This window comes from Lagenorhynchus albirostris, chromosome 3 (assembly GCF_949774975.1).
Source record: "Lagenorhynchus albirostris chromosome 3, mLagAlb1.1, whole genome shotgun sequence".
NCBI lineage: Eukaryota > Metazoa > Chordata > Mammalia > Artiodactyla > Delphinidae > Lagenorhynchus > Lagenorhynchus albirostris.
The window spans coordinates 61,225,664-61,239,494 of record NC_083097.1 but is presented as its reverse complement, the minus strand read 5'-3'; the positions used below and the strand labels follow the sequence as shown (position 1 = coordinate 61,239,494).

General features: G+C 41.0%; 1 protein-coding gene across 1 annotated transcript in view; it reads left to right on the top strand.

Moving 5' to 3' along the window:
• The first annotated feature begins 8,929 nt into the window (after positions 1-8,929).
• The window catches only part of TBCA (tubulin folding cofactor A), a 102,390-nt gene continuing 97,488 nt past the window's right edge, over positions 8,930-13,831 (top strand). The window contains exon 1 of the mRNA XM_060146132.1: positions 8,930-9,085. Coding sequence (XP_060002115.1) covers positions 9,033-9,085 — 53 coding nt within the window. The 5' untranslated portion in view covers positions 8,930-9,032. The remainder of the gene's footprint in view (positions 9,086-13,831) is intronic.

Sequence of the window (13,831 nt, the reverse complement as noted above, 5' to 3'; positions counted from 1 at the left end):
AAATTTAACGTGTGAGGATTCCTTTCCTTTACTGTTTGTAGTAGAAGATTAGTCCAATAATATTTATATCTCGTTTGCTTTGGAATCCTTTGCTAGTTCACTAAAAAAAATAATAAACTTGTTCCATAATATAATTTTAATAAAGAGCATCAATTCTGGATAATTTTTTTCTTTTCCCACATGAGTTAAGATAATAACAATAATTACCATTTATTGAGTATCTATGATGTGCCAGGCATTGTGCTAAATCCTTCACATACATTGTCTTATACAAGTTTCACGTCCACCACAACCCTATGTGGCAGATATTTTATCTCCACTTTACAGTTGAGGAAACTGAGTCTCAGAGAGAATTAGTAAATTGCTCAAGGTTTTCCAGTAAGAATGTGTCACTGAGGCCCCAGTTCCTGCTTTTAATCATTTCAGGAGCAGTCACTGTGTGACTAAATACCAAAACATTTGAGTAAAAAGTGGGAAAAAAATTAATCATTAATTACTGGTTACTTGGTGTCATATTAGACTTCCAGTTGTTTTACTGTATTTAACCAAGGTTATTATTGAATTCTGTTACTATGATTTCTTGTGTGGCTAAAAAGCCAAGGAGAATTGGTTAAGTTCTATCCACTCTAAAGCTTCCATATCACTTGGAAGCATATAACTCTTTGCTGGGGATGGCGGGTGGGGGGCGGTTAGTTCTTTTGAAAAAAAATTTTTTTGTTGTAGTATAGTTGATTTACAATGTTTTGTCATTTTCAGTACAGCAAAGTGAATCAGTTATACGTATACATATATCCACTGTTTTTTTTTTAGATTCTTTTCCCATATAGGCCATTACAGAGTATTGAATAGAGTTCCCTCTGCTATACAGCAGGTTCTTATTAGTTATCTGTTTGGAAGCATATAACTCTTATACTAAAAGAATTCTTAAAAATCACAACTACATGGTTAAATGGCAATCACACCCACACAAGGGTGTGCAAAAAATATGGTAATAAGGGAATAGAAATAATTGTAGTAATAATTAAATAACAATACAGTAATTAAATATTAGGGTAGGGCTTCCCTGGTGGTGCAGTGGTTGAGAGTCCGCCTGCCAATGCAGGGGACACGGGTTCGTGCCCCGGTCCGGGAAGATCCCACATGCCGCAGAGCGGCTCGGCCCGTGAGCCATGGCCGCTGAGCCTGTGCGTCCGGAGCCTGTGCTCCACAACGGGAGAGACCACAACAGTGAGAGGCCCGCGTACCGCAAAAAAAAAAAAAAAAAAAATATATATATATATATATATATATATATATTAGGGTAGTAATGTTAGAATTGAAGTTGTGGAAGTTGAAATTCCTCTCCTCAATTAAGAAGTAATATCTTTTTATTACCTTAAAATACTAGGGGAAAAGCCATTTCACAGACTCCCTTCCCATTAGCAGACTATTCTGCAGAATTCTAGTAAGTTTTCATAGTTTTGATAGCTTTTGATAGTTTTCATAGTTTTGATAGCTTAATTTTTTCTTTTTACTTTAGGTTTGTAACACAAGAAGAATTCTCTAGGCCTTAAGTAGTTTACTGTAATGGACAAGAAATTCTGTTAGAAGATAATTTCAAAAAGAAGTAAATTAAAAAAAAAGAAGTAAATAATTTAAATTAAAAAACCTGTATGAATGGATCTTTGTGACCCAGTATTTAGAATATTCTTTTAGTAATCTAGAAACTGTAATATGTTGTCCAAAAACCTTATCTTGTTTTTTGTGCTTCTAATTAATATCAAAAAAAGAATATATAATGACAATTGAAAATATTTCACACCTAAGAAAAATATCTTACTGAAAGGAATAATGTGTCCGAGATATGATACAAATAAAATAGTCATAAATATTTTGGTAAGAGTTTCAAATAGAACAGTCAGAGAGCTCATGATAAACACACAAAAAGATTTTATCTATAGCGTGTAATCCAAAAACACCTTCCAGGTCTCTCTTGATTGACCCTGAATAAAAGTCGTACTTCAGGTGACAAAAAAAAGGTCCATTAATGTTGCTCATGCATTTCAACATAAAAATGGAATGGAATCATTGACTACAGGTAGAAATGTGCAAAACTACTCAAGATATATATGCTGCTTTGAGGCTACACATTCATGCCACTTTTGTCTGCCAGCTTGATTTTTGACTTGGGCACTCATGGGTAAAAGGTATGTGATCTGAAAAAATAGTGTGTGTCTTTTAAAAGTCAGTGTCATGTAATGTCATTCCTTTTGGCAAAATTTATGTTACACGGTATTAGACCATAGGCTGAGCTAATGTAACATGATGCATTAAAAACTGCACATCATGATTGCAATATGTGTCAGAGCAATGAATTGTTATATCAGATACCTGTTCAGCTGTAAATAGGGCCCTCTGTAAGTCACTGACAAAAGGATAATATTCTCTCGATGCCTGTGTAGAACTCCTGTTGTCTAAAACATGCCGCCTTCCGACCTCCATACTCTGTGACCTGTGGCCATTTAAGTTGCATGTTTAATACATGCATACAATGATAATACAGCACATTATGAAAGCCACAATTGGAGAGATTTTTGTTTTCATAGGCATCTTTCTTCCAAAGATCCAATGGCTATATCTTCCCCCGCTCCCAAACAAAGACATACACATGGAGTTCTAATGGATTTTGTATTAGTTAGAAATTCCTTTGGGCCGCAAGTAACAGAAATCTCATAAACAGTAGTTAAATATGTAAGGATTTGTTTTTCTCACATAAGATGACTAGGGACAGCCACTGGCTTTTGCTCAGCAGCTCAGTGATGTCATGACTGGTATCTCTGAAATATTTGTCTTTTCCTCATGATTGAGAGGTGGATGTTTTAAGTCCAGTTCTTCCATCTACTTTCATTGAAGAAGTGGGAAAGGGGCAGTTGCCTGTATTTGTTCCTTTTATCAAGAAATCCAAAGCATTTCCATCAACCACCTACCTGTTTCCAGTTATATCTAACTCACCACCTCTAGCTGCAAGGAAGGTTGAGAGAATAAGCCCTACAGTGGAAACAGGTAAGAAGAAGAGTTTGGGGAATGAGTGTTTAGTAAGCCAGTTAATAGTATCTACCATAGATGCCCTTAACAATTTATAAATAAAGCAGAAAACATAGTATGGGGAAGGCTTTAAATAGTGATCAATTCACATGGTAAAAAATTTAATATTGACTTCTACTTACACCATACATAAATTCTAGTGGAATGTGGATCTAAATGTGACAGGTAAAAAAATAAGTCTTCTGGGCTTCCCTGGTGGTGCAGTGGTTGGGGGTCCGCCTGCTGATACAGGGGACGTGGGTTCGTGCCCCGGTCCGGGAAGATCCCACATGCCGCGGAGCAGCTGGGCCCGTGCGCCGTGGCCGCTGGGCCTGCGCGTCCGGAGCCTGTGCTCCGCGGCGGGAGGGGCCACAGCGGTGAGAGGCAGGCGTACGGCAAAAAAAAAAAAAAAAAAAAAAAAGTCTTCTATAATAAAACATAGGATACTATCTTCATGATGTATGTAGACAAAGATTTCTTAAATATAATACAAAAAGCACTCACCATAAAGGGAAGAATGTAGTCACTGGACTACTAAAATCTAAATCTAAAATCAAGAACTTCTGTTCATCTAACATACCATTCAGAGAGTGAAAAGGGAAGCCACAGAGTTATGTTGTTTACAGTTTCTGACTGTTGTAAATAGTCCTCCCTTAACATTCTTGTACATGTCTTTTTGGAAACATAAGCATTTGTACTTGGAGAAGAATTTGTGGATTATAGGGTGTGCGTATGTTTACCATTAGTAGACTCTGTTGAAACCTGACCTTTCTCCACAGCTTCCTAAGAAGAGTTATGCATTCGGTCATAGAAGTGGTATGACTAATGCCCCGGCTGACCTTTATGGGTTGGTAGAAACACTGTTCGGGAGAGAAAAGAAGGCTGGGCCACAGGAGGTGACATCAGTCCACAGTGGGTGTTTTAGTTTCCTCTTGCTGCTGTAATAAATCACCATAAACTTAGTGACTTACAGCAATACTCCTAATGAATGCCCTAAATTCCAGACACTCTTCTCTGCATCATGTGAAGTTGCAACCCTTGTTCTTTATGGAATTTGGGATCAAGTTCCACTACTAGTAAGTTCTTTTTTTGCGTGATGATCCACTCATATGAAAAGTCCATAGCAATCAAATAGTAGGCATAGCTTCAGGTTCAATGGAATTCTTGCTATTGCCTATCATAGAAGCATTCTCCATGGAACTAGGGCCTCTAATCTAACAGAGCCTAAGGTGGCATGGATTACTGTAAGAACAGATTCCACAAGTGGATTACTGGATGTGATGGTGAAAGGTCCCTATCCTATTTCCATCCTTTGGTTTCTTGGTTCCATTCCATGTATTCTATGTATTGAGAGACAATATGTCAGCTATTAGTTCAGTACATATATCGTATCCTGGAGAATGGTGCCCCAATCCCAAGTGTACTATCCCTGAATTGTCACTTTAGCTGAGTCTTTAACAGGCCATTCTATTTTCTATTAAGCTGGTTGCTTCTAGGTGATGGGGCATATGATAAGACCAGTGGATTCTGTGGTCTCATTGTTACATTTCCTTTGATCTTAGGCAATGTTGAGTCATGAATTTACCATGTCATTAAACAAATCCATATCTGGAATAGATGTCAATTCTGATAAGGATAAATCATTGCCTGTGTCATTTTAGACCCTTCAAGAAGCAGATGCCAAGATAGGAATTAGACACACAAGAATTTATTGGAGGAAACATCTGTGAAGAATGTGGTGGGAGAGAGCAGAAGTGGCAGGGAGAACCTTCAGACTGCAAAGCAGGTGGTCTGACACCTGTAATAAGAAAGAGGAAGGAAAGATTGGGTAGAAAAAGCTTCAGACTGCAATGCAGTTCTTATAAAATCTTGACCAGGTCGATAGGGAGTTCCCAAGTAAAGGTTTCCCATAGAGGAATCATCTGGCTTTAGTACCTCTACTAGCTCAATAATTGGCTGGGATGGAAGTATGGACTTGGGGTAAATATGTGAATCCAAAGTTGTGGAACTTTAAGGCTGACAGTCAACTATGCTCCCCACAGAAGTTTCTCTTGAAGGTAGACCTGAGTGGTATAAACCGATGGCTGCTACACTGTACTTTCCAGGGTGGAAGGGGTCCACCAGATAATCAAGCTGCCACCAGATAATCTTCTCTTGGAATGGTGCCATATCAAGAGGTCAAAATTGGTCTTTACTGCCGGCAGGTTAGCTATTCAGCAGTAGTAGTAGCTAGATCAGCCTTGATGAAAAGGAGCCCATGCATAACCTTTGTACTAGTTATCTATGGATGCATAATGAATTAATTACCTCAAAGTTAGTGGCTTAAAACAACATTTATTAGGGCTATGGGGCCTAGTGTGCAGTTGCTCTGATGTTGTAATTTCATTTCATAAAACAAGATGGCCAGCTGGAGAAGACACCCTGGAGAGATTACTTAAACAAAGAAGTACTGTTGATAAAAACATGGCCGGTCTCTTGCTTTCATCAAAATTAGAAATCTATCTCAGTCCCATATTTGACTTTTATTTAACTCAGCAAATACTGTGCATCTACTTGCCATTAGGCATGAAGCTTCCTGCTGGGGAGACTAAGATGAATGTGATGTGGTCTCTAATCTTGAGGAGCTTGGAGTCAATTGGAAGAGAATGACATGAAGGGATGGTGAGACTAAATTTATAGCTCTGTAAGTGTGTGGGGAAAACAACCTGTATTTGTAAGGGAATCTGCAGCATTCTTTAATAAAATATTACCTCAACCATCTAAGATTATTAGCAATGGAGAATTGCCACTCACAGATGAGATGGCTAGACTTTCCTCTCATTCTACTAGATTCACCCAGTCCTGAGGATCTCTCAGATCTCTTTAACCCTCAATCTCGAATGTTAATAAACTTATCCCTTAGAGAGTCCCCTACAGAGTCATTCCTATAGGTCACCTGAGGCCAGGCTGGAATACTTAAACAGAACTCAATTACGGTTTATGGATAACAGGACAGAAGAGTGTCAAACAGTGAGAAATGCAGCGTACATAGTTTCTATTCCAAATACCCTAGGGCATCTCCCTGCCTAGATGTTGCAGGCCTCCTATGGTTAGCCCTCCTCTCCCATACTAACAAAAATGACTTCTTGTTGGTTTACCTCCTCAAAGTCCAGACCCAAAGGAGCAAGGCGCAGAGAAAAATGGTATGTGTGTGTGTGAGGCGGGGGGTGATAAGATATTTCAGATTATCTTAGTAGCTCTTTTGCTGAAATGAGAAGGCTCCATGACATATTGTTAAGTGGAAAAAAAGAGTTTTAAAGCAGCATTTATTCATTCAAGAAATATTTATTGAGTACTGACTATATGCCAGGCATTGCTACATGCTGGGATACAGTGGTATCCCTTATTAAGCCCCATACAAAGTGTTTGTTAAATAAATAAGTCAGGGCTTCCCTGGTGGCACAGTGGTTGAGAGTCCGCCTGCCCATGCAGGGGACACGGGGTCGTGCCCCGGTTCGGGAAGATCCCACATGCCACGGAGCGGCTGGGCCCGTGAGCCATGGCCGCTGAGCCTGCGCGTCCGGAGCCTGTGCTCCGCAACGGGAGAGGCCACAACAGTGAGAGGCCCGCGTACCAAAAGAAAAAAATAAAAAATAATAAATAAATAAATAAGTCATCTGGGAGGTTCTAAATAGGAAACTAAGAATACGGTAGGATAGACATTCGTATAAATATCGAAATATACAGGTCTTTTGGCTGGTATGTTACATTTATGTATTACTGGTTCACACATAGAAATCATTAAAACAAAGAGAAAAAAAGCAAATGGGTGGAGGTAGAGTTGGGGGTTTGGGGAGATATTAGGTATTTACATCAAAAAACCTAGGCTGAGGGAAATCCTGCAAATCAGTGCAAAACTAAGCTCTAAGGTTCTGGAAACCAAGGCAAAAAGGAAAGCATGAAGAGTTACAAGGCTTTTGTTGCCTGACTAAAGGAAGATCCTTGACAATAGCAAGAGCCCTATCAGCACCATCTTTTGGTGTGTGGGTTTCACTGCTGTTTTTTCTTTGCCTTAAGAGGTTGCCCAGTAACTTTATATTAATGATCTACTGGATTCCTGTTTGTAGCATTTTGCTGTGTTGAGTCTGTTGGTTTTTCTGTTTTGTTTTGTTTTGACCTCCCCCGCCCCGCCACCCCCCAGTATTTCATAGGTCTGCTGTGTCACCTGAAGTTTATTTCAGTGTGCCAACCAGTCAGATGACAGTATTTACTGAATTTAACACCTGCTGTGTACAGAACACAGGTGGACGTTAGGAGAGGAAGATTTATAGAAGACAAGATTCTTGCCTCTAAAGATGTTTATAACCCAATGAAGAGAGTGAGCACACCCTCGTGAAGGACTCAAACAATAGTTTTTAAAAGAAATATACCAAAAATAGGGCTTCCCTAGTGGCTCAGTGGTTAAGAATCCGCCTGCCAGTGCAGGGGACACGGGTTTGATCCCTGGTCTAGGAAGATCCCACATGCCGCGGAGCAGCTAAGCCCGTGCACCACAACTACTGAGCCTGCGTGCCACAACTTCTAAAGCCCACGCGCCCTAGAGCCCGTGCTCCTCAACAAGAGAAGCCAACGCAATGAGAAGCCCGCGAGAGCAGCCCCTGCTCGCTGCAACTAGAGAAAGCCCGCATGCAGCAACGAAGATCCAACACAGCCAATAACTATATAAATTTGTTTTTTTAAAAAAGAAATATACCAAAAATAAAAATTAATTTTGGGTGATTCCAAAGTATCCAGGGAGCATTAAATGGGCAGGGGTCAGTCGTGGTAGACTTTCTCCAGGAGGTGGGTTTTGATCTTGGATTTATACTAAGGTTCCTGAACTGTCAGGGTCTTGAACTGTCCAGAGCTAGTCACAAAAGCCAGAAGGAGTGAATCAAGTGTAGGGAAGGGTAAAGAGAGGCCTTTAAGAATGATACCAAGAAACTATAAAAGGAAGGAGGCTCTGCCCTGCGTTCCTTGGGGGACTCCGCCGGGAAGAGGTTGCCAGGGCTCACTGGAGGTTTGTTTCATTTTATGCAATAGACACATTTTTTGAAAATATAAAATAGTCAAAAGCTGTTGAGTATTATGTCAGGCGTTGAGCTTTAACCTTCATATCTACTCTGTAAAGTGGACATTATTTCTATTTTGCATACAAGGCAAAAACCTCAGCAGCGAGGTTAAGTGTCCTATGTGCCTAGTGTCAGTTAGCTATTAAAGGGTAAAACCCCTTTAATACCAAAGGTCAGTGGGTTTGTTTGACCACGAAGCCCAAGCTTTTTTATGCCACACAATTTTTGTAAGTTGGATATTTAAGATTTACTAGAGGTAATGATTTTTGGATAAGTCCTATAGTCGTTTTTTTTGTTAGGTGCATTTATCCACAAACATTGTTTGCAGAGGTCTGAGGTGTAGGGTAAGGATTTTCTTAACTGCGTGCATGACGGTAGTTTATTTCTTTAAACCTGCATCATTTTACCCCATTTGACATAAGATAATGACACCGAAAATATCTTCAATTTTTAGGTCACTCCGTCCTTTCAGCGGATAATCTCGCAAAGCAATGTCATGGCCAAACCAGTCTATCCGGGGAGACACAAGTTTCCCCAAACGCCTGGGCTGTGGAGACCGGGAAAAGTGTAACTTGTATTCACACTAAGAGGAGGGCTGTTCAAGAATAAAAAGGAGGGCTACTTGAGATAGACAAGCCAGGTTCTGCGAGCGGGAAACTCGCTGGAGGTGGGTGAGTGGTAACCCGCCCTTGGCTCGCGACCCTAGACCCACGCCCAGCGGGTGTGGCGGCAGCGCCAGCATGGCTCCCGCGCCGCGCCGGAGTGTGCGCATGCGCGCCGGCCAGCGCCGGCTACGCCTACAGACCCGCTTCCTTCGCTTAGTCTCCCTCAACGGTTACCCGGCTCTCCGCCACTCATTCCCGCGGCGCTCGAGGGACCATGGCCGATCCTCGCGTGAGGCAGATCAAGATCAAAACCGGCGTGGTGAAGCGGTAAGGAGCCACGAGCGGCGCAGCTGCCGCCGCCTCCTCTTCCTCGCCCCTTGGCGGCCCGAGAGGCCGGGCGGAGCGCAGGCCCGAGCTGGGCCCCGGACTCCAGGCCTCAACTGGGGCGCCGCGGCCGGTGGCGACGAGGCGGGAACGGAGGGGGCGCGCAGGTGCCCAAGTCACCGGACCGGGGCACTCCCCTCCCCGCGCCTGCCCCTTCCAAAACCCAGCCGCGGAGCGGTGAAGGTCGCGGCGGCCCCACCCCTCCGGCGCCCGCAGTCGGGGAGGCAGAGGGGCGGCGGTCCGGCTCTCGAGGGCGGGGCGGGCTGGGGTCGTATCTCCGAGTGCGCCGCCCGGGTCTCCCTGCGGAACCTGGCTGGTGGGGGGCGCTTCCGGTCCATTACCTGCGCTCACGTGGACGCGCGAGCCCGTTGTGAAGTTTAGGGGGTCGCTGCGAGCCCGGCCCTCATTAGAAATGGGACCTCGCGGGCGCCCTGTCATCTAACATGGCAGGCGGGACTCGCAGTCTGAAGACCTGCGGCGTGAACTTCCAGCACACTCGACAAACTTCTGTGGCCTCACTCCCCGGCTAGCTTCCCCGAGGCTCGCCCCGGAGCTTGTGGGGTGCTGTTCAAGTAACTATCCTGTGTAGGCCAGTCCTGTAATTCGCCGTCGTTCTCACTGCTGTGAGACCCTGGAGTGCTTATTAGGCCTTTATTGTTCAGACCCCAAAAGATGAAACTTTTTGATGAGGCATTCCAAGAGAAAAGATGAACAGCCTTCTGAAGAAGCAGGTTATTTGGCAGTAAACATGTCTAATCCTAGCTCTCTGGCTTATTCCTCTGCCCACCTTTCCTCCCTGTGTTGATATTTTCACCAGAGGAAGGACAAGGCAAAGGGGAGAATAAATTCACTTTTTAAGATATTGCCTCCGCGGCTTAGCACAGCATTGCACTGTGCTTTCCAGAAGCTGTCATTATTGTTAAGGCGGTAAGGAGATAGGATGAGTAGTAGTGAAATGTACAGCCTTTTCTGAAGTGAGACTGCTTGGATTCCAGTCCTGATTCTGCCATATATTATGTATTTTTGAATATATTACATTGCACCGTGCCTCAGTTTCCTGGTTTGTAAAATGGAGTAAGTACCCGCCTCGTGCAGTTGTTCCAAAAAATGCCTGCTCTTCCGTTTAACAGTATGTGGTAAGTACTAGTAAATGTTAACTAATACTATGGTTTGTATTCCCATTTTACAGATGAGAAACTGAGGTTTAATGAAGTTAAAATAGGAAAAGTAAACTTGTCCGGGGTCACTGTGCTAGTTAGTGGCAGAGCAGGGAAAAGCACTAGGGTTTCTGATCTACAACCTTTTGTTTTAAGCTACAGTGCCCCCCAGAAGAGTATTTTTTAAAACGTGTGATAATAGAAGGGGAGTTGAGATGTGTAACTGAAAATATAATTTGCCCTATTACCCCCAAGTTCTGTTTTCACTTTTGTTAGACTTACTTTGGTTATGTCATTTTCATAAATCTATTTGGCAGAAGTACCAGGGTATAATGAAGAGTGCTTTAGAGGGAAAGTCATGAGAAATGACTTTTTTATTGAGTATAGTTGATTTACAATATTAGTTTCAGGTGTATAACAGTGATTCAAAATTTTTATTAATTATTCTCCATTAAGTTATAAAATATTGGCTATATTCCCTGTACTGTACAATATATTCTTGTAGATTATTTATTTTATATGTAGTAGTTTGTACTTCTTAATCCCCTACCCCTATTCTACCCCATTCCCTTCCCTCTCCCCACTGGTAACTACTAGTTTGCTCTCTATATCTGTAAGTCAGTTTCTGATCTGTTATATTCATTTGTGTGTTTTATTTTTTAGATTCCACATATTAGTGATAACATATAGTGTTTGTCTTTCCCTGTGTGACTTACTTCACTAAGCATAATACCCTGTAGGTCCATCCATGTTGTTGCAAATGGCAGAATTCCATTCTTTTTTATGGCTGAGTAGTATTCTGTCATGGGTATATGTGTGTGTGTGTGTGTGTGTGTGTGTGTGTGTGTGTGTACGTATATCACATCTTCTCTATCCATTCATCAGTTGACTGACGCTTAGGTTGCTTCCATAGCTTTGCTACTGTAAATAATGCTGCTGTGAACATGGGGGTGCATGTATCTTTTCGAAATAGTGTTTTCATTTTCTTCAGATAAATACCTAGGAGTGGAATTGCCGGATCATATGGTGGTTCTATTTTTAGTTTTTTGAGGAACCTCGATGCTGTTTCCCATAGTGGCTGCACCAATTTACATTCCCACCAACAGTGTACAGGGGTTCCCTTTTCTCCACATCCTCACCAGCATTTGTTATTTGTGGGAAGACACACTCATTTAGATAATAATTTAAGTTTTCAGGCTTTCAAAAATTTTTAAGTACTTATGGAAACTGCTTGGAAGTAAAGTTTTGTTTTCATTTTATTTCAATAATAGAGCATTATCACACTAATTTTGATTCTTCATACATAAGTAAATTTATCATTTTTATGAAATCCCCTCATAATTTACTTCATAATATCTCAAATTGCTTATAAATTAATGGAAATGCCTACTGTACATTTTTTTCATGGCTTTTCTGTTGACATTTTGGTGTAGAGCTTTCCCATATATACTGAAATGAGATGGTTTTTAAAAAACCTAAAATTTCTATTTTAGCTGCTTATTACTCACATTTTGCCTTGGTAGATAACTCTCTAAATCCATAAATATTGTTCCCTATTCTCCTGTTACATTCTCCTGAAAGCTATTTTACTCTGACTCCTTCCATCTTCTGCCTTAGTATCCTGTTTTTTTTAAAATTCTACATTATACTTCAGCAAAGGAAAAAAATAGATGAGGCAGATGTGGCAACACGTTAATAATTGTTGGGGATGAATGGTCATGGGTCTTCATTATATTCTTATCTATATATATTAAACATTTTTTATAATAAAAAGGTATGCATTTTTTCTCCTCCAAATTTAGTTTCAAAGACTTCTCAGTTAGTTTCATGATTCAGACATGTTCTTGGTTTTGTGAACGGCATTCTGTGCATTGGTTTCTTAAAGCAGTGGTCTCAAATTCAGTTTCTGTTCTCAGCACCTTTTTTCTAGTCAAGATGTTCATTTCCCATCACCTCATTTATCTTCAGAAGTAACAACTTTTATTTGGAAAAAGAGATTTAAAGTCATTCAAGCCCAGAATTCCTTCAGTTTTCTTTCCAGGAGTTCAGAACCATTTAGAAATATATTCTAGGTGTTAGTCCTAGAGTTCAGTTTGGGTAGGCTGTGTGCTTGGGAGGGTAGATTCTTAGAGTTTAGCGTCTAATCAAATCTGCTAAAATACTTCAGGTGATCTGAAAGTTCCCTGTAGTGGGTTTTAGAAAGAAATGTGGACAGGCAGATGGAATATTACTGGAGTATGGAAACAGGCAATAAATAAAAGGTGGTATTTGGCAACTGAGAGATCAAACAATGAGTGGAAGATGCGCATTTCAGCATGTTGGCAAAATGGTGATTTTAGACCCTAAGGAAATAGGCAGAAGCCTCACAGTGCTCTAGTCCTAGAGAAACTTTGTTATTTCACATGGGAACAAAGGCAAAGGATCTGATTTCCTGAAATAGATTTCAAGAGAGAGGTTAGACCCCTAGAAACAGGAGAGTCCAGTTACTAGGAATGGCTTGTAAGGTGAGAGTTAGACAGCAATGAGTCTGACTTGGTACTGAGTTCCTGACTCGTAGGACTTGTCAAATATCTCCTCCCCTGCAATGGGATTGTTTTTCTAGGGCTAATTCTGGCTGTGAATTAGAGATATGTGTGCACTAGGGGCTGGGTAATATACAAGTTTCTTCAAGCAGCAGCCTGTGTTCACATGTGACTCCTTGTTAATGGGTATTAGTTGGTAGGTTTGGGTCTTGCAGACTGTTTTTAAAGATTTGATGTTTGACAAATATTTAACAAATGAGACTGAATATCCTTTACCAAATTACACCAACATCACTGGAATATTTTTCTTTATCTTCTTATCTTCCCTTGAGACTGGGAGTGACATCAGTGACGAAACTGTCTTGTTCACTGCTGTCTTCAGTGCCTGGCATGGAATAGCCACCTGACCTAAGTTTACTGAGATTAATTGAATGATCAATGCCAGACAGTATTAAGCAAGGTCAGATTTACTCGAGTTTTCTATTGAAATAATCACAGCCTCCTTTTTGTTCATCCTTGATAATTTAAGGGCTTATATTAGGAGTTTGGGATTAACATATACACACTACTATATATAAAATAGATAAACACAAGAGCCTACTGTATAGCACAGGGAGCTATATTCAATATCTTGTAATCACATATAATGGAAAAGAATCTGAAAAAGAACATATATATGTATATGTATATCTGAATCACTTTGCTGTGCACCTGAAACTAACACAACACTATAAGTCAACTATACTTCAATGTAAATAAATAAATTAATAAAGTGTGTATGTGTGTGTGAAAAAATAAAAATAAAGATTTGAATCCATGTTCCAGATTGCTAGACCTACTTATATGTGACTGGGCACAGCTAATCTGGCAGCCCTAGCAAGGAGTTACCAGATATGACTCCAAATTTCTTCTTCTCCAGTGCAGAACTGTAAATCTCCCCCACCTCCCGCCCCCCAATGTCTCGCTGACATTAGTTGTCTGGGTTTACCTGGGACAGAAGGGTTTCCAGG